Genomic DNA, 23,661 nt, shown 5'->3' on the forward strand with positions numbered 1-23,661 from the left:
TCCCTGGTGAAGAAAACACCCTTCACAACAGTTGGCCAGATCAAGAACACTCTCCAGGAGGTAGGTGTATGTGTGTCAAAGTCAACAATCAAGAAGACTTCACCAGAGTGAATACAGAGGGTTCACCACAAGATGTAAACCATTGGTGAGCCTCAAAAACAGGAGGGCCAGATTAGAGTTTGCCAAACAACATCTAACAAAGCCTTCACAGTTCTGGAACAAGATCCTATGGACAGATGAGACCAAGATCAACTTGTACCAGAGTGATGGGAAGAGAAGAATATGGAGAAGGAAAGGAACTGCTCATGATCCTAAGCATACCACCTCATCAGTGAAGCATGGTGTTGGTAGTGTATGTATGGCTGCCAATGGAACTGGTTCTCTTGTATTTATTGATGTGACTGCTGACAAAAGCAGCAGGATGAATTCTGAAGTGTTTCGGGCAATATTATCTGCTCACATTCAGCCAAATGCAGAACTCATTGGACGGCACTTCACAGTGCAGATGGACAATGACCCAAAGCATACTGCAAAAGCAACCAAAGAGTTTTTGAAGGGACAGAAGTGGAATGTTATGCAATGGCCAAGTCAATCACCTGACCTGAATCCCATTGAGCATGCATTTCACTTGCTGAAGACAAAAGTGAAAGGAAAATGCCCCAAGAACAAGCAGGAACTGAAGACAGTTGCAGTAGAGGCCTGGCAGAGCATCACCAGGGATGAAACCCAGCGTCTGGTGATGTCTATGTGTTCCAGACTTCAGGCTGTGATTGACTGCAAAGGATTTGCAACCAAGTATTAAGAAGGGAAAGTTGATTTATGATTATTATTCTGTCCCATTACCTTTGGTCCCTTAACAAGTGGGAGGCACATATGCAAACTGCTGTAAGTCCTACACCATTCACCTGAGTTGGATGTACATACCCTCAAATTAAAGCTGACAGTTTGCAGTTAAAGCACATTGTGTTTGTTTCATTCCAACTCCATTGTGGTGGTGTATAGAGCCAAAGATGTTAGAATTGTGTCGATGTCCCAATATTTCTGGACCTGACTGTATAAATATATATAGGACAGAAAGACTATTCAGCTTCTAATTACAAAATACATATTAAATCACGTATAATTCAGAAATGTGTTACTATATAATCCAATTCTGTTTTGATATACAAAGTCAACACTATTTTTTCTCTCTAGTGACAGCGTAAGACTAGGCAGGCATTCAGAAAAAATCACACTTGTTCAGAAGGGGTAAGTCCTTTATAGCACTTAATTTAATACAGTCCTACAACAGGATTTCAGGCATCAAGATATACAAGAATATACTTAATAAATTGTAAAACAGTGTTAGATATCATGCCAAAGTCCAGCCATTATTAATGTAGATAGTGTCCACAGGAATGTGCCATTTGACTCAGAAGAGGCAAAAAGGGATTTTTTAAAAAATTAAGCTTCTGATGGTATCTTGTTTATCATTGTAACAAGATGCACAGAAAAGCCTAATCCTATGATTTTATTCAGTGATTAGATCAATGCCTCAAAATGGTTCAGTACAGGGCTGTTGTAAAAAAAAAAAAAAGCCATTGTCTCATTTGCTTGTACATTCGGAGGATTGCCCATTTTCAGTTTTGTTTGAGTGCTTTGAGGGTCCTTTCAGACATTTGCCAACTTACAAAGAACTAAAGCTTAGGAAGCTAAACAAATACTACACTGCTAGATATGGAAGTTTGCTTCGTACTTACCATTGCTTTCAGTCTGGAGATGTTTGATGAAGAAATGAGAATATATCGCAAAGAAATCCACAACCTCACAAGTTTGTGGATAAGAAGAGTAAGGATTCATCGCCTCAGAATTAAACTGGAATGGCTTTAATAAGTTTTAGGTTTGTGCCACAAATTTAATTTCTCTCTAAACTTAAACTGTGTTTAATACAAGAGCTTCAGACCGTGTACATAGTAATAAACAGCATTCCTCCTCTTTCTAGCTTTGACTGGGAAGACCCTACCAGCAGAAGGAAGCCAGAATGGGATAAAATAAACAGAGGTGATAGAGTTGCATTGGCCAGGCCAAAAGCCTGGTACTCTGTATCCAAAACCAAGGCTCATGAATGGTGATTATTTCAAGTGACTAACTTGTAGAATCACAATTATTGAAATTCATGATGCTGTAAGTAGCAGAATGCTTCAAGCAAATGAATCCCAAGGCACTCAAGAGGTTGTGCTTGATCCATTACACTTTTTAAAAAAAAAAATCCAATTTTTCTATTTACGTTTGAATGTTAACAGTAAATTATCACTGCTTCATCAGCCAGCTGCATTTAGCATACTACATTATAGGGATATAGAAAAACATACAGTTGACTGGTATATACTGGATTTGGGATTCCTCAATTTATTGCAAGCTTCTCCACATACTCCAATCCCCAACTTCCATGATTACAACTGGCAATCAAGCCTTCTCTGGGCTATTGATTATTCCACATTACTGAAATCTACACATGTAAAGAAGGCTAGACATGAGGAGCATGCATTCTGCCTAGTTTTTCTTTTTCTTTTTTTTCCTTTTTATCTAACCCTGAGAAGCTATGGTGTTACTGCGTACCCAGAAGGAAAGTTAGGGTTAAAGATCACCAGGCTTTTTATTGCAATTAAAACAGACTCTAACTGGATGATCCCAACCACGGGAAGGGACAGCTCTGCGCTCATGGGAGCATTCATCACAGAAGCCCTGGCCGCAAGCACGACAGTGATGCTTTGACAATTTGATGTTGAATTCCTTCTGGCAATTGTGGCAGTGTAAGATTTCGTGGTCAGGTACCCAGTAGGTAGGCCTAGCGGCATCCTTCACAAGACCTGTAAATGATCAGAAGAATCCTATAAAACTAGTTATCAGCGAAGCAAGGCAAAAGTTATCAAGTCTCTTCCGTTCGTTTATGAAAAACTAAATTTAAAGTTTGTGTATGTTTATACCTTAATTATGTTAAGCAAGCTCTGTCTGTTAGTCCCTCTGTATAGTGGCTCTGCCTATTGACACAGCCAGGAAAGAAAACACTCCTGGGAAATTTCTCTGCCTCCAACTGAGATTTGAAAATACCTGGCCATAATCACAAAGTGAGAGTAACTCAAGAGTACTTAATTTATAAACCCATCAATTAAGAAATATCAGCTGCCGCAGAGGCAGATCTGTTCATTCCCCTGCATGTTTATCCCACCCCCCCCAGCCTATTTTTGTAACTACCGTGTTTCCTGGAAATAAGATTTATCCCGAAAATAAGCCCTACCATATTTTTTGCAGGTGCACCTAATATAAGCCCTATCCCCAAAATAAGCCCTACTTAAGTGCCTGTTCAACCAGCTGCCCACTCATTCCATCTGGTTGTTTGCGGTGCTGTGACCATGAGGCAAGGGGTAGAGCTACCCCATGCACCCTGCATCAGCTTACCTCATGGTCCCTACAGCCAAGTCATCCACGCCCTGATATCTGCCTCACCTCCCGGCTGCGGCAGCTCTAGAAGCCCCATCCAGCAGGACCTCACATGGCCACCGGCCCACTTCTTCTGCTTGCTCGACAGCAGCTGCACACACCCCCACCCTGTGGTGGTGGCACTGGCGTGCTATGCAGCCTCCTGTCCTGCCGCAAGCAAGCAGAAGAAGTGGGCTTCCCATGTACTCTTAAAGTACATGGGGGGGGGATAAGACATCCCCCGAAAATAAGTCCTAGTGCTTATTTTGCAGCCCAAAAGAAAATAAGACTGGGTCTTATATTTGGGGAAACATGGTAGTAAGCTCAGAAAGCTAAAGCCACTTGTAGCACTTACCCAGGGGGATATCAATGGCGGTTACCACAGCCCCGAGAGTGTTCTGCACAGCTTCACCAACTTTCCTGGCAATCACTGTCCCTCCTTCCTCATCTGTTGATGCCTCAGCCACTTCTGCAAAACAGATGTTAGGGCTCAAAACCAAAAGCACAACCCCAGAGGAATCCCCTAACCCAGAGGTGGGCAAATGTGGCTCTTTTACAACCTGTGGACTTCAACTCCCAGAATTCCTGAGACAGCCAAGCTTGGGAGTTTAAGTCCACGGGTTGTAAAAGAGCCATATTTGCCCACCCCTGCCCTAACCCTATTTTAAAAACATCACAACATAAGAATAATTGTCCTATGTTACCAAAGCAGATTCTGATTGAATGTTAGGAAAAACTTCCTCAAAAGACTACATTTTATCAAGGTGATAAACTTCCCATTGAAGGACATACTTGAACAGAGGTTGGTCAGGCATCTGTCAGAGATTCTTTAATTTGGATTCAGTAGGTTAAATGGTTTCTTCTAATCATATGCTTCTATAAAGCTCCCATAGATATCCCAGGCAGTCTACAATGCAGGCCAAAATCCATTCAGCGTTAAATTAAGAGCTTCAACCAAATTTGTGTAACTTTTCCAAATGAATGTGTTCATAGGTAATAAACTCGAGGACTATTTCTCATCTTTCTGTTGGCCTTTGAGAAATCTTCATGACTTCCAGCTGCTATCAAACGAACAAGTGACACTTAGGAGTGACATCCTCACAGCAGCCTATAAAGCTAGCAGTATTGTGTGTCCTATTGTGATTATCTCACTTATCTCCAAATGTTTCTGCTTTCCCAGCACAATCCAGCAGAATAGATAGTCTCCAGGTCCCCTCCATTTAGCTTTGCCAGTCTGTGGACCCTAAGAAGCATGGCTTCTCTTTTGCAGCTTCCACCCACCAGAACACCCTCCCTTCAGAGATAAGGACAACATTCTTTCTCCTGAGGTTCCAGAAAACTTCAAAAAACCTTCAGTCTGGGGTTGATTTTTATTATGTGTTCAATGGCCCATGTTTTGTATTGTTGTTTTTGTCTCAACTGCCTGTGGGATTCAAAGTTTTTAGCGGTTTCTTTAGTTTTCCTAGTTTTGTACACTGCTCAGAGTCCATTAGAGTTGGGCAGCCAACAAATTTAAATAAATAACCTAAAATGGTTCGGTTTTTAAAGCCAACAAAAGATGCAAGTTGGCAAGGCCACCAACTAAATAAGATAAATTACTGGGAAAAAAATCCTCATGCTTTAACAATGTATTACGAATATGAGAGACTTGCATGAACAGTAAACAGAACAATACTCAGGTTGCTTATGTGATTACTTGCCCCAAGGTAATAATTTCTTATATTTTCTTTAATGCATTTTTTCCCATTTATATCTCATTTTTTTCTCAGGAACCTTAAGATGGCATGTATTGGCATCTCCCTTAATGTTATCTCCACAGCAATAATCTGAGGAGTGAGTAGCCTAAAATCATCTAATGAGCTCCACACATTAAGTGGGATTGAAACCTTGGTATCCTTGGATAATGTATATAATAGCATTAGCTTCAACAGTGACTGAAATGAGCTGCATATAATGGAAAGAGATTCCAAAAGGTTCTGTCCAAATCACATGTCAATTTAATTTATATAAAACATTAACCTTACTATCACTTGTATTTAGGCTGACCATACTCAGTCATTTCTGCTTTATTCATTGAATTCAATGGTTTAAGCAAACCATTAATATATAACTTGTGCATATTCAGCCTTGGAGAAGACCCAGTGAAATTAATGAGAGTATGTTAGTTACAAGTAGCTGATACATAGGTATTGTTTAGTTTGCTTTCATTTTCAGATATCACAAGATTTATATTATCATAATACAGTATTACTAAAATAATCACCATTGTTGATTCCTCGCTTTGATTCAAACATGTCCCGTATTTCTCCAAAAAGACAACCCACCTTGAAAAGAAGCCCTATCACGTTTTTGAGCGCATGTGATCAAATTAAGCCCCACCCACAAAATTAGCCCTAATTAAGACACTGCCCACCCCGGATGCAGGGGATGGGGCGAGGCACACAGGTAAAAAATAAGCTAGGATAGGGATGGAGGGGTGGAGCTGCCTTACTTACCAGGCATCACACATCCCGATACCTGCCTCGTCTTCTTCTGTGGCCACTTACCGCCACTCGCACGCATCGCCCTGGCCTCCATTTTGCCTTCAGATGCCTTCTGACAGGCATCTGAAAGTGAAATGGAGGCCGGGGTGATGCGTGTGAGTGGCGGCCGGTGGCCGCAGAAGTAGCCCAACAGCAAGCCCCTCTGGGCGGGGCTGTCGGTGCCACCACTACGAGGCGAGTCAATAATTAGAACCCTCCAAAAAGAAGGCCTGCCATTTTTTCGGGGGTCAAAAGAAAATAAGACCCAGACTTCTTTTTGGAGAAACACGGTAGTATAATCAAGGTAAGATTACCTAACTGAATGCCCCTGTTGTCATAACAGTTGTCGCATACTCGCACAGGTGTGGGTCCCCAACCACGTTCCGGGACAGGGCGGGTCTTGGATGAACAACCATCACAAAAACCTTCTCCACAAGCCCGGCAATGGTGCTTGGTGTCATTATCTTTAAAAGATATGCCACATTTCCTACAATTCTGAACAAGAAAGGATGAACAAAGTCAAAACATTGTAAGGTTTTTTTTGTTCCTGTTTAATGAAAATGAAGGAAAAAAGTAGATGAAGAGGTATTTAAGCTACTCAATTGGCTTTGGCTAAACTAGCTTTCCTCAATGCCCTTCAAAAATAATCAAATTCAACTCTCATTCGTAACAGAAACAATGTTGTCTGTCAACTTGCATCATCTATTGATCTGTCTAGCTTAGCATCTGTGCTGACTGACTTTTTTAGACAGGAGCTTTTCCAGTTCTATGGCCATAGGCCCTTTCCAAGCAAAATATACGCTCTGTCATTGGACAATAGCTCTTGGTGAAAATTGTAATTAAATATATTTGAATAACACCAGATCAGGGAAGAATACATTAAACCAACATTGCTATATCCCTCACTAATATGGATATCTTCACTAAGCTGGCCTCCTGAGAGAATCTTGGCAGATGCATAGTGATTATAAGAACAGTATAGGTATCTTATCCAAGATGCTTGTGGGCTAGCTTTTAGCCCTGAAGAGAGAGAAGGAGAAAGTCAAAATAACCAACCATTGGTTACTGTCAGGAATTGTGTCTCATTCTGACTTTATAAAGGAGCAGAAAAAGATAGGCTTGGACAATTAGCATATAGTATGTAGAAACATGCCTTGTTGGAATGAAAACTGCAGCCTGGAGAGATTCTACATTTCAAGAGTAGAGAAAACACAAAACCCAGCTGATGTTTCAGACAGTCTGCCCACCACACCCCCTAGACCAGTGATGGCGAGCCTTTTCAGCACCAAGTGCCCAAACCGGAACACACGTGCATGTGTGTGCATGTGCGCATGCTGGAAACCCGAAGACCAGCTGGCTGGTACGCCTGCGCACACCGGCCATCTGGTCTTCAGGTTTCCAGCACACGCATGCATGCCGGCCAGCTGGTCTTCACGTGTACTGGACCACCAGAAATCCGAAGACCAGCTGGCCGGCATGCACATGCCTGGTTTTTTGGCCGTTTTTGAGGCAATTTTCCAGGGCATTTTCCAGGCTGTTTTCTGGCTCTCCGGCGCTCGCGAAGACTAGCTGACCAGCGCGCATGTGTATGCCAGAAACCAGAAGAGCAGCTGGCAACAGCATGTGTGCCCACAGAGAGGGCTCTGCGTGCTACCTCTGGCACGCGTGTCATAGGTTCGCCATCACGGCCTTAGGCTTTAAAAAAAAAAAACACCTAGGAACAATTTATACTCATTCCAGGGGGTGTAACTATTTGCAATTCTGCAAAAGCAAAACAAAAAACCTTAAGTCTATAGATTTGTACATTGTAATAAATGCATTTAAACAAATCATGAACCATTAGTTCAGCTCTTCGAAAAAAGCAAAGTAAAGAAAAACAAGAAACATTTGCAAATAATTATGGTGGTGTTGGGTACCAGAATCTGGGAATTGGGTTTCCAGTAAGCCGGAGCAATCTGATCTGTCAACCACGAGGTTACAGCTTTGGTAGGTCCCAAGCTCAGTTCAGACATTGACTGTGCCATGAAATTCATTCCATCGATCAGGCGCTGAGCAGCATTGTTATTGTCCTTCAGGCTGCAATCAGTCTGAAATGAAAAAGTAATGGGGGCATCTTATTTTGTTTGGCTGCTGCTGCTAAGCTACTTTTCATCAAACACATCCAGATGTTCCCCTTTATGCAAAGAATAGCAAAAAAATATTAATACCACCGAAATAATTGGGGGAATGATCTGTCCTGACCATGAGACATTTGAGTAGATTGCAGGGGCTTTTAGGACATGCTGCCAAGAGCTGCTAAATTCGAAGTGCAGAACATCGGAAGTGGCACACGTTCTGTACACTTGCCTTGGAATGACATGTCACTTAGGAAGAACTTTAAACATCCAGTCTTTTCTACGTCTCAATTCCAGGGAAGGAGTTAGCAACCCAGAATAAAGAATACCTATTATCAATTATAGTCGTATTGAGATTGGTATAATTGAACTCAGTGGCTTAAATTGGGTGGTTCTAATAGCTTGGGTGTGCCTCCTTAGCACCTTAGCCAAAATAACAATAGCAATAGCACTTAGACTTATATACCGCTTCATAGTGCTTTACAGCCCTCTCTAAGCAGTTTACAAAGTCAGCATATTGCCCCCAACAATCTGGGTCCTCATTTTACCCACCTCCGAAGGACGGAAGGCTGAGTCAATCTTGATGAGTCAACCTTGATGGAAATCTTGAGGGAAGTGTTTAAGGGTGTGAACGGGAATGGCTTACCTCTTCTTTCATTATGCACCTTCAACATCCTTCCAAAATGTTAAAAAACAGACCAAATCACTTTGCGCAGGCCTGAAACAGTGGACATCACTGGATACCCTCCTGTTCCTGATACCCACACATACCTCAGCTCAAAGTTTGTCCATCCTTTATCTAAGTGGCCCTTTCCAATCCTTATGGTTTAAAAAAAAAAGCTGGAAACCAATCATTGCCAACAAACTTACTCCTGGCCAGACGTGTACAATCTCCGTCCTCACCACAGTATCCACAGGATCTTGGTTTCCAAACCAGTATTGTCGGCTACGGTACACAACTCCACAATTGGGGCACTCAATTACATATCTGCAAGTAGGGAAGAAAAGAGCTGCTCACTTCAGCCTCTTGAAGTGATAAGACTAGGAGAGCAGAAAGGGAAGGGATGGACCTATACTTACCCTGACCAGGCGTACTTAGCAAGGCCCATCCAAGGGGAATCTGTAGAAGCAGATGTTTTGGGCACTACCCTAACCTCTTGACCATGTTCGTAACAACCCTGAAAAGCAGGATATCAGTTAAAAAGCTTTTCTCTTCAAATATCAATGTTCAAGCCTACTCTGCACACATTTTTTTCTTTTTAGAAAGGAAGTAGTAAGAAGTAAGAAATATTCATGAGTTGAATATTTTTATCACAACATAAAGATATATAAAACTTATCATGGTTTTAAGCAGAGAATAGAAATCACAAATAAATTAGGAAAATCATCATCATTTCTAGCTGAAAACTACTATCTGGAAGCTACCAAAATGAATTCCCAGTTCCCAGTTTATGTTGTTTCTATTACTTAGGACTCCTAAAATTAGCTAATGATAAAATAAATGTAATGTGTGTAATAATATGTAATGATACATAAAAATGAGGTCTTGCAGGGACCTTCTTTACTCTATCTGTCCCACCTTACTGCTATTCATAATATCCCAAAAGATTAAAACATTCTCAAAAGGTAAAAAAATGTTTTAATTCAGTACACTGCCAGATATACCCAGAGAGAGATTTTTTTAAAAAAAATCTTTTTAAAAGAATTCCAATTTTACCTAGGAAATCCAAAAACCTGGCTAATGTAAATTGGAATGTGGTTGAGAAAGAAATGATGCAAATGCATCTGACAAGCAACTGGGATTCAAAAAGTAGCAGAAAATTGAACTATAAAAGAAAAAAGCAAAAGGCTTTGCTTTATTACAGATTTGCTCCTTTTTTTGGTGGTATTTCAAAGAGTATGCTAAGAACAATGGGAAATTGCTAATTTCTAAAGCAGCCTGAAAAAAAAACATCCCAGACATGTTGAAGCACATACTGCACATACTGTATATCAAGAATCCACAGATAAGACAGCATCAGATGGATGCAGATTTCTCTGGTTTCATAATTTGGTGCTCCAAATAACTTTGCTCTTAATTCACCTGAAGAATTAGTAGTGAATTAGGACTGGACTTCTGAATGGATTTTTTAAAAAAAGTTGTTCCAAACAGTTTCGCTCCTAATTCACCTGAAAAAATGCATTAGTAGTGAATAAGGACTGGACAAGAATTTTTTAAAAAAATTCCTTGAGAAATGGAGTAATGTTTCTGCTTTTAGATGACAATCATCAATTATTTAATCTTGCCAAATAACCTGGCAAAAAGATCTCTTGACTATGGAAATAATGAGGCAGTCTAATTAAGATGCCAACAATTAACAATACAAACCCATTTTATAGAATAGAGTAGAGTAGAGTAGAGTAGAGTAGAGTAGAGTAGAGTAGAATAGAATAGAATAGAATAGAATAGAATAGAATAGAATAGAATAGAATAGAATAGAATAGAATAACAGAGTTGGAAGGGACCTTGGAGGTCTTCTAGTCTAATCCCCTGCTAGGCAGGAAATCCTACACCACTTCAGACAAATGGTTATCCAATCTCTTCTTAAAAACTTCCAGTGTTGGAGCATTCACAACCTCTGGAGGCAAGTTGTTCCACTGATTAATTGTTCAAACAGTACAAACCCATTTCCCATTGCAAGCTGCTAAACCACTGCATATGAACTGTGGATCACCTTCAGCTTAGCCGAAGGTCTCCTCCAGTACCAGAAATGCCATTTTCCTTGCTCCACTCACCTTGCAAGTGAATACTCGATTATCATACTGATGAGTGTATCTACAGCGATTCTTAGCTTCATGAGGCATTCCTTCTTTTGCGTGGTTCATGCTGTTCTTACACCCACTTCTAAAATTGAAAAATAAAGCAAAAAAAAAAAAAAAGGATCAGGGGTCAAACAGCTGGCATGACATATCTCAGAACAGTGAAATAATAATTCAATTGTACAAGCTTATCCTAAGTAACATTAGAATCAAACTCTTTTTACATACTTCATCTCAGAAAAAGTGAGTTTTCAAAAAAAAAAATGGAATGGGGGGGAGAAAGAACTGGAAAAAGAGACAAAACTAAGTTTTGTTCCTTCACCTAAAGGTAAGGATCTCTATACTGTTTCTATATTAGACTTACAATAATGTAGTATAACAACATGATTTGATAATAATGACCTTACAATAATATCATTGCTGGCAGATCTTGACAGGAAAAAGTAGCCCCATTTGAAGGGGGAAAATGTCATTGTAATAGTTATTCAAAGGTCGTCAGCAAACAGATGGAGACATTTACTTTATCTTTCTGCACTTTTGTCTGTACTGACAAAGGTTTAAAATTGAATATTTGATGTATTTGGGATCCTACTGCCTTATATTTATATACAGCTTGGTTTCCCCTAGTAATTTTATAACTATCAAAATCTAATGCTCACTTGATTACCTTGAAACAGCCATAACAGTACATAGAGAAATTATTCATCTATACAACAACAAAGCGAAAGAGACATGAAAAGGATAACAAAAATTTCACCTAAAGAAAAGACATATGTATCGATAGAGAACTGCTCTTACAATAAATACTACAATTTTAGCATTAATCAGATAATTAAAGGTGTGGATTTTAGCTGGTCTCTGGTTCCATTTGATGAGGGTCAAATGTCATTCTAATATCAGATAACTATTTATTGAACTCAAACTGGAAATATGAGATTGCAACAAATGGAACTTCCACTTCTAGATTAATCTATTGAGTGTTATCCAAAAGCAAATACAGTCACTTTAGATTTGTTACGTTTTTATGATATTCAATATCCTATCTTCTTAATGTGAAAGCTTAATTATTATCTAAAATAGTACCAAGGCCATGTAAAATGAATGTGTCAGGTCATATACAACATTTTAACAAACAAAGCAAATAAAAAATCCAATTTGAAAGTCATCCAATGTTCATAAGTGTATGAATCACACCTCACTGGTTTAGTAGCAGGCACAATCTGAAATATATACTGGAAGAAACTCTTCAATAAAACCAAATGATGCCCTGCTACTCTTAGAATCACTCCAACATTACAACATATAGTACATTTTCTAGGACTAGATAAACTTTATTCAAATATGGGCCTTCATATCTACTCACCCGCAGCTGAGACATACAGAGGAGCAGGTAAAATACTCATCTGGAAAAAAGGAACTATGAGCCATCTGATCATCTGGAATTTCACCACAGAACCTGTCACTTAATGCCTGGATAACAAGAGAAAGATAAATCATTAATAAGCACAGAATGGTAAGCATGTTGAATACACAACAATTTGTGGAAAGATATAGGTCGAGGGATCAACAGCCTGTGACCCTCAAAACTCCTTCCCTCCCTTTTTTTCTTTTATAGTCATCAACGCCCCTGAATGCACAACTGAATTTCAGGTGTACAGTTGCTGAAAGAGGTGAAAAAATAGAGCACTTGGGAACAGTGGTGGAATTCAAAATTTTTTACTACCAGTTCTGTGGGCGTAGCTTGGTGGGTGTGGCAGGGGAAGGATACTGTAAAATCTCCATTTCCTCCCCACTCCAGGAGAAGGTTACTGCAAAATCCCCATTTCCTCCCCATCAGCTGGGACTCAGAGAATAGATGGGGCCAGGGCCAGTCAGTTCTCCGAACTACTCAAAATTTCTGCTACCAGTTCTCCAGAACTGGTCAGAACCTGCTGAATATCACCTCTGCTTGGGAATTCAGGATTGGATTCATCCCTCATACAAATCCCTGGTTGTTTAACAATGATTTATGAATGAACCGTAAGTGACTCGATTCAAACCACACATTATGCAAGTATCAAACAAACTACCGTACTTTGTGCCTTAATGTAGAACCTATTAGTTTCTCCATTATTGTTTTGTTATCTCTCTTTTAACATCACATGCAGAATAATCTGTTATTCCTTCCCTGTTTTCCATTTTTAGCCGAGAGCATTTTTTTAAAAAAATATATTTAGGAAGCATCCCAATGGTTATGAATGAAGAAGTTAATCATCAACTGAGATATAAGCATAGGGTAAAAAAATAAAATCTTGTTCCCCAAAACAAATGTATTAATAGCAAAATCAAAAGTTTAGAAAGTATGTGAACTTTGCAGATGCTCGTCATAAGCAAGCATAAAGAAGCCACTAATCTCCTAACCCTCTGGGAATTCTTAGCCAGGATGGAACTTTTTTTAAGGAAACCTTATAGGAGAAAATTTCCCTGAGGGATTGTTATTTTTATTTATTTATCTATCCAGTGTCACTTTTTTTCATTCATTTTAATCTGGAAATAAACCCTAAACGAATACATCTTAAAAGCTAAAGGCTGAGCACAGCCCTTATCCTAAATCATGTTTATGTTTGCAAAAGTACAAAGGATTTGGGTAGTAAAATAATACTAGGTAGTTTAGTATTACTTTTTTGATGGAATAAACAGATACGTTTCTTTGCATCATGCATATTCATCAAATAGTTGTAGGGAAGGGAACAATAATCACTGACTATATCACCTACATTTCATTTCCTTTCTGCAGGAAAGGACAAAAGAAAAATCCACTCCATGAGAAACGTGAAGACAAAATTCTAGTGAAGAAGCTTTTCAAGGAGTCTGCACTTCAAAAACGTCTCCACATGATAAAGTACAGAAGGATTTGTACCGCTACATTTCTCTGCTGCAACTCAACATCTTACATTGCTCCCTGAAGAGCCTTGGTTCTAGCCTGTTTGTTCTAGGTACCACATCTTTGGTATCTATCAATGAAAATCTAGTTTCTCGCTTAAGGAAATTGAGGAAAGTCAAGGCAAACCAACGAATGAGTTGTTGCCTAGAGACCATGTCCTGTCAGTTACCCTGGTAACAATATGGACCTTTCCATTGCACTACAATAGCTCAGTTCTGACTGCTTATGTATTTATAGTGCTCTGGCACCCAGCCTGAGACACTGAGTGTTTAGATTACAGACATTATCAAAACTAGTTTTGCCAAAGCAGACAAAAAAAAAAAGAATTGAATCTGCATGGGCTCTTCACTAGCTCCACAATGAGACCAAAGTTTCTTCTAGCTCAGTTTAATTAGTATGTATGCATATATGCATGTATTTATTTATTAATAAATAAATAAATATTATTTGCTACCCATCTTACCCTAGGCTAGGGTAACTCTGGGTGGCTTAGTTACATCTAAGTTAAAACATAAAAAGTTACAATCAAACATTTATTTATTTAAGAGAAGAGGGCAAATAAGAGTCCTGAACTAACTGTTGATATGTCAAGGTTCTGGTACATTTTTCCTAGACCTAGTCTTAGACAGATGAGGAAGATCAGATTCTTTTTACTCCTGTGGCTTGACTCATTTGCTGCAGCTGTACCATTTTGGGCTTGCCAATTCTTGAGATGTGGTTGCTCTAGATTACTTTTTAAATTCATTATTTATTTATTTATTTATTTATTTATTTATTTATTTATTTATTTATTTTATTAGTCATATTTCTATGCCGCCCACTCTCCGAGGACTCTGGGCGGCTTACACCAAAGGCAGTATACTAAATAGCATATTGCCCCCAACAATCTGGGTCCTCATTTTACCCACCTCGGAAGGATGGAAGGCTGAGTCAACCTTGAGCCAGTAAGATTTGATCCGCTGATCTGCTGAACTAGCAGTCAGATGAAGTAGCTGCAGTACTGCACTCTAACCACTGCGCCACCTCGGCTCTTAGCAACAGGATGAGAAGCTAGGCATATCATTTGAACAAGAATTATATCAAATTATACTATGAATTAAAATGGGACAACTGTAAGTTTTGGAACGTAGGCTCCTGCCACAGGATACAAACTAGAAAATATTAGCATTGCTATCCCAATGATAAATCTGGAGTTATTTCTATAGAGCAAATTCTACTTACTTTGAGTGCTTTGTAGATAACTCCAGGAGGACGTGGGGAACGGGTGGTATTATTTTCTAGCTGCTGCTCCATAGCATGCCTGAGACTAGAAAAATCTGTTGGCGGGTTTTGTGTCCTTATCCCTTTGTAATGGATTGAGCTGAAGGATTCAGGGAAGAGACCAAGTTTGCGGAATCGATCCTGAATTAATTTCTCAGGCACCTCAGTAGGATTATCTGAATGGATTTAACATGCAATTGTTAGTATGATGGTGAACCACATAATTCTGAATATTTTTGACATGTTGGAATATTTGGCATATCCTGATTGTCATATATTTCTGGAGAGCAGGGTAAAATAACAGCGATGGGATAGCCAAAATTACGCAACAAATGGGTTATATTAGACCTTTAAGGATTGTTATATTTATTGTTATATTTGTGGAAATACAAGAAAGAAAATATATGTGCAATGCATTTATGCCATGTCTAGATGGATGTCTGGTGTAATCACATTTCTGTTTAAATCACATCTTCAAATAATCAGAAGCACTACAGACAGACTCATGCACCTAAACAGGAGCCATAATCAAATCATTAAAAATTAAGAGTGGGATAAAAATGATTTAAGCTTCTAAGGGTTAAATCATCTTATTCTCACCTGGAAATCTTATGCTCCCTTAAGAGCATAAACAGTACCCGGCTACATTGGATCCCTGGCCCATGTAGTCCAGCAGTCTGTTCTCACAGCAGCCAACCAATTGTACAAGGAAGCTCATTAGCCTCCCAGAAGAATTTGGGAGTCTTCGTGGACTCAGTGCTCCTGCTCAGAGAGCAGGTGGCAGCCATCACTGGTGGGAAGGGCTCTGCACAGATTAATCTGGTGCACCAATTGCACCCTTTCCTGGACCTGGAGGCCTTACTCATAGTTACCCATGTCTTGGTCCCCTCTCATTTGAGTTACTGCAGTAACTCTACCTGGGACCACTCCTGAAGACCACCCGGAAACTTCAACTGGTCCAGAACACAGTTCTGGGATGTCCTAAATTTACCCATATAATGTCTCTGTTGTGCGAGCTGCACTGGCTTCCAGTGTGTTTATGGGTACAATTCATGGTGCAGTTCATCACCTTCAAAACCCTGTGTGAGACTATCTATGAGACCACCTTTCCCTAAAGACATCTACCTGTCCTAACAGGTCAGATAGGGTGGGCAGGCTCCTGGTTCCCTCCCCCAAATATTGTCATCTAATTTGAGCTAGGAAGCATGCCTTTTCCATGGCAGTTCCTGACCTATGGAACATTTTGCCGGCTGAAGTTCAGCAGACCTCCACCCTTTTACCCTTCCGAAAAGTCTTAAAGATCTCCTTTTTTTTCTCCCAAGCGTTTTCATGTATTTATGTCAGGTTTTTCTTTTTATTCTTTTTATTCTTTTATATTTTGAGTGTTTCTTTCAGTTTTTAAAATGATTTTACCGGGAACCGCTCAGAATTGCCTGAAAGATGGGCAGATATATGTTGAGAGAGAGAGAGAAAGATAAGATAGATAGATAGATAGATAGATAGATAGATAGATAGATAGATAGATATAGAGAGAGCATATTTACAGTAGTCAATTTCAACATCCATATCAAGCAGGATGATCAATTCAATCCAAGGGGGAGCAATACTTTGATTCAGCACTTTGCTGAAAAAGAGTGCTTCATCTGAAGATATGCTACATCAATGCATTCTGTCCAAGTTTCATGGAGCCCTAATGCACAACATATTTCCACCGAATTCTACTCACCAGCACCCAATAACTGTGTGTACACAGTTTCATGAAAGATAATGACTCCAGGACCCAAAGTGGACAATGGAACATCCAATCCACAACGGGCTGTAGTTGCTTTTAGTTCTTTGGTGAAGTGTTTCAGGTATGCTTCCGAAGCATCTCCAAGAAATTTGAAGAGATCATTGTGGAGCCTGTCAGCATGTGTACGGTAGATGATGAGATCTGAAATAGCCAACACCTTCAGAAGCAGCCGGGTCCTCTGACTTAGATTCTCCATGGCACCAAGAAGACCCTCTGTGTCAATCACTACCATTTTATGAACAGGGTCATAGGCAGCCCAAACACCTACTGTACAAGACTCCTGTGCTGGAGATGTTTTAAAGACTTCACGCCCATAAAAGAAGGTGTGGTTAAGGGTATGAGATTTGCCATCCCCTGTATTCCCAAAAATAGACACCACCTTTACATGTTGGTCAGGCTTGCAGTTCAGTTTCCTGATAAATTCTTCTTCGTTTTCCACCTTCCAACACAAGAAAAAAAAATTAAGATTTTATGAGAACATTGTAACTGCTGAACTCTTACTACTACCTAAATCTAACTTCTAATCAAGCCGCCAATTGCCACTCCGCAATGCTCAGAGTTGATCAGACTTGTACCAAAGGGACCCCCATAGTTTAATAACCTCTTCCAAGAATGCTACTATTTATATATCTTTATTCTACCAGTCCACAAATAGGTGGGGATATCTACCAATCTCAAAAGGCTAAGCCAGTTGAATTTGTGGTATGTCATCTTAATCTTAAAAGGACTCTAAAAACCTTACAGACTCTCTTAGAGTAGAATTATATACAATCAAAGCAACATGACAATGGTTAAATTACAAATACAAAAACTTTGGCATTCAAAGATTGTTCAAAACAAAACACACACAAAAATCTATAAAAGAGTGGTTCATGTCTCATAATAATTCTACAATACTTGGTATATTAGCCTGAGAGAGAATTAGGTCCAAGGTGCAAACCTAAATCAGTCACCTACTCAACTGAAATAAATTTATATTGTTGTTATAAGGATAAAACTGAAGAAGAAATGAATGGAAAAAATGATGCATCTTGAAAAGAAAATTCATTTTTGTTCAACAAATATTTTTTTTTTTTAAATGGGTGTTTCTTTTTCTTATGCCTTCAAGTCAGTACTGACTCCTAGAAAGTATCTGGAAATCTCCCTGCAAGTTTCTGGGCAATTTTTTTTCAGTTTGCCATTGCCTTCTTACTAGGACTGAGAAAGAGTTAATGGCTGGCTTTGTGCCTAAGGTTAGACTAGAAGTCACAGTCTCCCAGTTTCTAGCTTGGTGCCTTAATCACTAGATCAAATTGGCTCTTGGGATCTATCATTTTCTCTTGTAATATTTTTCAATTGAGTCAGCCAGCACTTAAACAACAGGATCCTGGATTACCATATTTAACTATGAAATTTATTCCTGGGAGAACAAAAAGTGGGTATTTTGTTCAACTCTTATTAAAGGATGCCTTTAAATTAAATAGACATATAAAGGATAAATTTTAGTCTTTACCTCAAACCCTTAAATTTATATTTTTCATCATATTCATTTCCAAGCAAAATTTGCAATGTACAGAAAAGGGATACTAGGTCTACATGTGGAATGAAATGAAATAACAAAGTCCAACAGAGATAGAATTAAATGTATAACTTCATTCTGTGCATGACAGAGCCACTTTTAGTGTTCCTTCATATCAAACACTTGTTAAAAGTAAAAATGTTGTGCCAGAACAAATAGATACATCGAATTTTGAGAATACTAGCACAAAATGGCTGCATGCAGGGCTTAATTATTCCTCAAATGGTGGCCATGAAAAGTGTGGCTAGCCAGAAAAGTACAGAATGGACCATTTCAATGTATAGCTGCTTAAGAAGTTGTAGTCTGGTACAGTCTGGTTGTACTCTGAAGCACTATTTTCCCTTGAACTTAAAATACTGTACAGCCCAATCAGAAATGGAGGAAAAAAACCAAACAACAGATTAATCGTGTTTTCTTAATTTAGGATCTTTTTCTAATTTAATCTTTTTTATACATTGTTTAAATGTTTTATAAAGGCATTAACAATAGTAAACTTCAGCAGCATTAAAGTCGCATATTTGCTAAATGCTTACATAGTATTGTCCTACTTTGTTCATCATCTCAATTCAACAAATTGCTACTATAGGTGAGAGATGAATAATACGATTACGGATAATTTTTTGCCATGATCTTCACATGTCCAGATAACAGCAATAATGTCTAATTACATTTACATTTTCTGCAATCCGGTACCCTATAGACGTGTTGAAATTGTAGTCAATTGGCCATGGTGATCAATTAAATTACAATTAATTGGTTGTGGTGCTTGTTACCATGTTTTTAAGGAAGGCTACAAATTAAAGGCAGGAAAACAAAATTATTGTTCTTATTAAAGATATTGGTCAAAGGTTTAAGCTGGGCATTCAATAAACAGCAGCTTATGCCACTGAAAAGTTTCACGATGACTCATTCAATCTGTACTCATTGGATACAAATGATTACACAGTTTAGTTTTGCAAAAGTTGCTTATGGACTTTGGAATTAAAATGCTGGTTTCCCAGAAATCAGGCCCAAAAGTTTTCTCCATAACCTCAAAAGAATAACAGCAATATAAATGGGGATGCCTCTGCCTCCTACAGCTTCAGAACAAATCAATCAATTTGGTTCCTATGTACAATTTATCCTGATCTTTTTATGTGTATGGAAACACTGCAGAAAAGCTCTGTTCAGGCAAATGGGATAGGAACCCATGAAGAAAAAATCGTTTTGGTAAGTGTCCAAACATTAACTTAATTGATCAATTGTGCTAAACTATAATGTGATTTCTTTGATTTTGGTTTAGCACATTGACAAGGTACTCACATTATATTATTAAGAAATGGTTGGCCTAACCATTTTACTGAATAAGCCACAATTGTCTGGATACACATGCTGTACTAAGCCATAAATTATAAACCATATTACTTAAATTTTCATCAAGCTATGCTAAAGCCAAATCAATTATATTATGGCTTAGTGTGATCCTTGAAGATAATAGGAAAAGATAGCAGTCATCTTCGAAATAAAAGCAACCCATGCAGGCCAAAGGGCCGGATGTGACCCAATGGCCATAAAATGCCCAGGTCTGATTTATCATGTATCTTGTCAAATCAAAAGGAGAGTATTACTTGAATATGAACTGATACGAATATGAAAGGAAACACTCAGAGTGATAATTGAGTTTATTTTATCCAAAACAGTTTCATCCTGAACCAAATAAGACATTCTTATCAATCTCTATTCATTTTCAAAGCACACAACAATTCTTACCTGAATCTCCTCTGTTTCATCCACCAGCAGGAAGCTTACCACATGTTCTGTCATCTTCTTCCTCTTGGTCTCTTCATCCATTCCTTCCTCCTCTTGCTGCCCATGATGTCTGCCACTATGGTATACGGTAATGGGGTGTTTCCTCTTGTTTCCACCAGCATGAGTTCTCTTCTGACACTCTAAACATAAGTTTATTTTGCATGCTTGGCACCTTACTGTTGCCCTTTGTCTAGAGCTTATGATATTGTTCTGCAGGATGCTGCCACTTGTAAGTTTGCAGGTGTCACAGTATGGGACATGGCCAGGTTTGATTCGAGTCCGTTCATGATTTCGAAGTCTTTCTTGTCTATGCAGTTCTTCTTCACAACGCTGGCACTGTAAGCTTCCACATTCATCACATTCAAAGATTGCTTCATCTGTGCCACTGCAAGCATAGCTTTCTTGACACAAAAGTATGGTATTCAGTCCTTTATCTACAGATGGAGGTTGGGCACTCATCTTCCACAAATTATTACTTTATAAAACTGGGGTTTTTATCAGATACATACATTGATTTGCCAAAGGACTAAAATTAGTTCTTGCCTTAAGAGAGAGGAAACTATAAAAGCTGGGATATATGTATCAGTTTTGATTCTTCACCTCTATGATGCTTTCATGAAATGCATTAAAAAAAAAATCCCACTTGGCCTAAGAACTGTAAATACAAATTCCCATAATGACTGATGGGGGCTGTAAAATTCCACACTTAAAGTCACAATAAACTTGGATATATGTAAGAAAAACAATCCGATATGCCTCCAAAATGTAAGCCAAGTCTTTTCTTTGTAATGTCTAAAACATAAGGGAAAACATTGATTTAATATAGAGAGAGAGACAGACATACACATATACATAAGTGCAATAAAAGTTTGAGATATTAAAAAGCCTGTTACTTTTTTTACATAATGTATTCCTCCTTCAAAGTGAAAAACAGTTATGGGTATGTTTAAAATCTTTGCAAAACAAAAGATACCTTTGATTAAAATAGTCATATACAAAATCTCCATTTGAGCTTCAAATATGATTAAAAACTACTTGGGAATCTTCCTACCATGTTGATAAGGATGATTTTATCAAACAAGTATAGGATTAAACACCGTTCAACTGAGAGGCCCATGTTTTTTGTTTTAAGTAATTATAAATTACTTTCCATCCAATCAAATTGTGTGGCACCTACTCTTAAGTAAAAGTGTTTTGGACTGTACTCTTCCAAACAATGATAGCATCTTTCATAAACACACACCAAGAAAACCACATCAAAGTTGGACATATTTAAGCCCTACAAATAGACAATATGTCATATAGTGATGAATTACTTACTTAAAGCAAAGCAATAAAAATAACTTTAAGCTGCTTTTAAACGGGCCAAGAAAGGGGGGAGGGGGAAGAGTGGTTACAGAAAACACATTAGTTCAGTGTTTTCTTGTGACTCACACGCTACCATGGGAAGATCTTGACTTATCCCTGTCTGATAATCTAAATAACAAAATATATAACTCACGGTTCGATTGAGTTACTTGAAAGCAGCACGTCCAGATAATCGTAAACTAAATTTAATTTCTCGTGAGGCGCTAAATCTCCCCGTATAAACAAGAATAAGCGAGAGGAAGCGAAGTAAAATAAGACGACAAAAACAAACCGTACAGAAGAACAACGCAGCCTGATCTATTGTTTACAAAACAATAGGCATCTTCTTCCTCCTCCTCCTCCTCCTTTTCCTCCCTGCAAGTGACTAAGAAGTAATCAAATCGTTGTCTCCTCCCCCGGCTCCTCTTTTTAACTACTAAACCCGGCGGCGGGCAGAGAGAGATCCCTTTTTTCCCCGATAAAAGGATTTAACTATCTGGATCCCAGCGTGTGAACCTGGTGCCTCGGTAGATATTAAGGGCCAGTCCCAAGATCGCCTGTTTTCCCCCTTGTTGTCACTGTTGATCAGCTGATCTCAGGGAACTTCAGGGTTATTTTTTTTTTTAAGGCAGGAAGATAGGTGGTCAAATGGGAAGGAGAAAGGAAGGAAAGGTTGCATTGTGGGAAGTGCAGTATTTTTGCGTGCAGCTTCGCTGCTTTGGAAACGGAGAGAGCGCCTCAGAAGCAGTAAAACAGAATCGCACAGCATATAGAGAAAAGTCCCAGGGCTCATAATAATGGGAAAACGATGGTAGAAGTAAGAAAGTGCATGGGCCAAATAGAATATACACTGTGCAAAATATTTGAATAAACCTGAGCCTTTAACATTTACAGCATATTACTGTTTACTGGAGATAAAGTGTTCAGACTGTTTTCAGAAAATGCTGAAGCATAAGACATATAGCTAATACACAATGGCATAACTGAGAAAGCCAACTAATACCTCCCAAAAGTCCATTTGTGCTTCATTGACTATAGAAAGGCACTATATTACAGTAAGTCAGCCATGTCAAACAATGCAATCTCCTTAGGAAATAGGGAATCTCAGAATATCTAATTTTCCTAATGTGAAATCCAATCACATAAAGTCTGGACAGAACACGGTAACACAAAATTAGGTTCAGGATGGTGAAGGAATGAGACAAGGCTTCTTATTTGTTTAACCTACAGACTGAATATATACTGAGGGAAGCTGGATTGGAAGATAAGCATGGTTTTAAAATTGTAGAAAAAAATATCAACACCCTGCAGATGACACTCCTCCACTAACTGAAAATGCTAATAATCTCAGTATCTAGGAATGAATGTCAAAGACCACAGGGAAAAATGGGATTGCAATTAAATATCAAGAATACCAGTTGATCATAACAGGGATAGCTACCAGAATCAGCAATGTAGATATTAAAATGGTGATTAGCTTCTACCTTTTAGAATTGACTATCAACAATAAAGGAGTCATGAACTATACAGCAGATTAGCACTTGCTATGGTAGCAATTAAGCTGATCTCAAGATAGGACTCCACACTAATTACTTTTAAGGAATATTGATGCCCTACAACAAATACAGGAGACAAAATCCTTGCACCATTCTTTTGTACTCTCCAAACTTTATATAGTACAAGTAATCCTCGACTTACAACCACAATTGAGCCCCAAATTTCGGTTACTGAGACATTTTTAAAATGAGTTTTGCCCCATTTTATGACCTTTCTTGCCACATTCATTAAGTGAATCACTGCAATTATTTATTTATTTACAAAAAATTATATGCCGCCCTTCTCCCTAAGGACTCAGGGCGGCGCACACAGGTTAAAAAACATACAATAATAAAAGGAAGCGTAATTAAAATTGGTTTGCTACCGGAAGTACAATTATTAAGTTAGTAGCACAGTTGTTACGTGAATCTGGCTTCTCTATTGACTTTGCTTGTCAGAAGGTCGTAAAAAAGCGCATGACCTGCAACCTTCATAAATGTGAGCCAGTTGCTAAGCATCTGAATTTTGATCAAATGATCATGGGAATGCTGGAAAGGTTGTAA

At 38.6% G+C, this 23,661-nt stretch overlaps 1 protein-coding gene across 2 annotated transcripts; it reads right to left on the reverse strand.

Moving 5' to 3' along the window:
• Positions 1–1,235: 1,235 nt before the first annotated feature.
• Positions 1,236–22,131, reverse strand: ZFYVE1 (zinc finger FYVE-type containing 1). 2 transcript variants are annotated; one of them, XM_070939658.1, is made up of 12 exons: positions 21,860–22,131; positions 20,177–21,007; positions 16,804–17,308; positions 15,039–15,253; positions 12,258–12,364; positions 10,871–10,979; positions 9,176–9,273; positions 8,966–9,083; positions 7,898–8,068; positions 6,296–6,476; positions 3,815–3,928; positions 1,236–2,849 (listed from the first exon to the last, which is right to left on the reverse strand). In XM_070939658.1, the coding sequence occupies exons 2-12, from the start codon at positions 20,672–20,674 to the stop codon at positions 2,617–2,619; spliced, it is 2,349 nt and encodes a 782-aa protein (XP_070795759.1). In that variant the 5' UTR covers positions 20,675–21,007; positions 21,860–22,131; the 3' UTR covers positions 1,236–2,616. The 2 variants fall into 2 exon arrangements, with proteins under 2 accessions (XP_070795759.1, XP_070795765.1); XM_070939664.1 differs by having other exon boundaries at positions 21,717–22,131.
• Positions 22,132–23,661: the final 1,530 nt, after the last annotated feature.

Source organism: Pituophis catenifer, unplaced genomic scaffold, assembly GCF_029215685.1.
Source record: "Pituophis catenifer annectens isolate HBS135680 unplaced genomic scaffold, rPitCat1.0.hap2 SCAF_1, whole genome shotgun sequence".
Classification (NCBI taxonomy): domain Eukaryota; kingdom Metazoa; phylum Chordata; class Lepidosauria; order Squamata; family Colubridae; genus Pituophis; species Pituophis catenifer.

Coding starts and splice junctions, on each gene's coding strand:
- ZFYVE1 (XM_070939658.1), bottom strand. CDS start 20,674: ATGAGTGCCCAACCTCCATCTGTAGATAAAGGACTGAATACCATACTT. Junction 9,084..9,175: donor GCTAAGTACGCCTGGTCAGG/GTAAGTATAGGT, acceptor CCCTACTTGCAG/ATATGTAATTGAGTGCCCCA. Junction 3,929..6,295: donor CAACAGGGGCATTCAGTTAG/GTAATCTTACCT, acceptor TCTGTTTTGCAG/AAGTGGCTGAGGCATCAACA.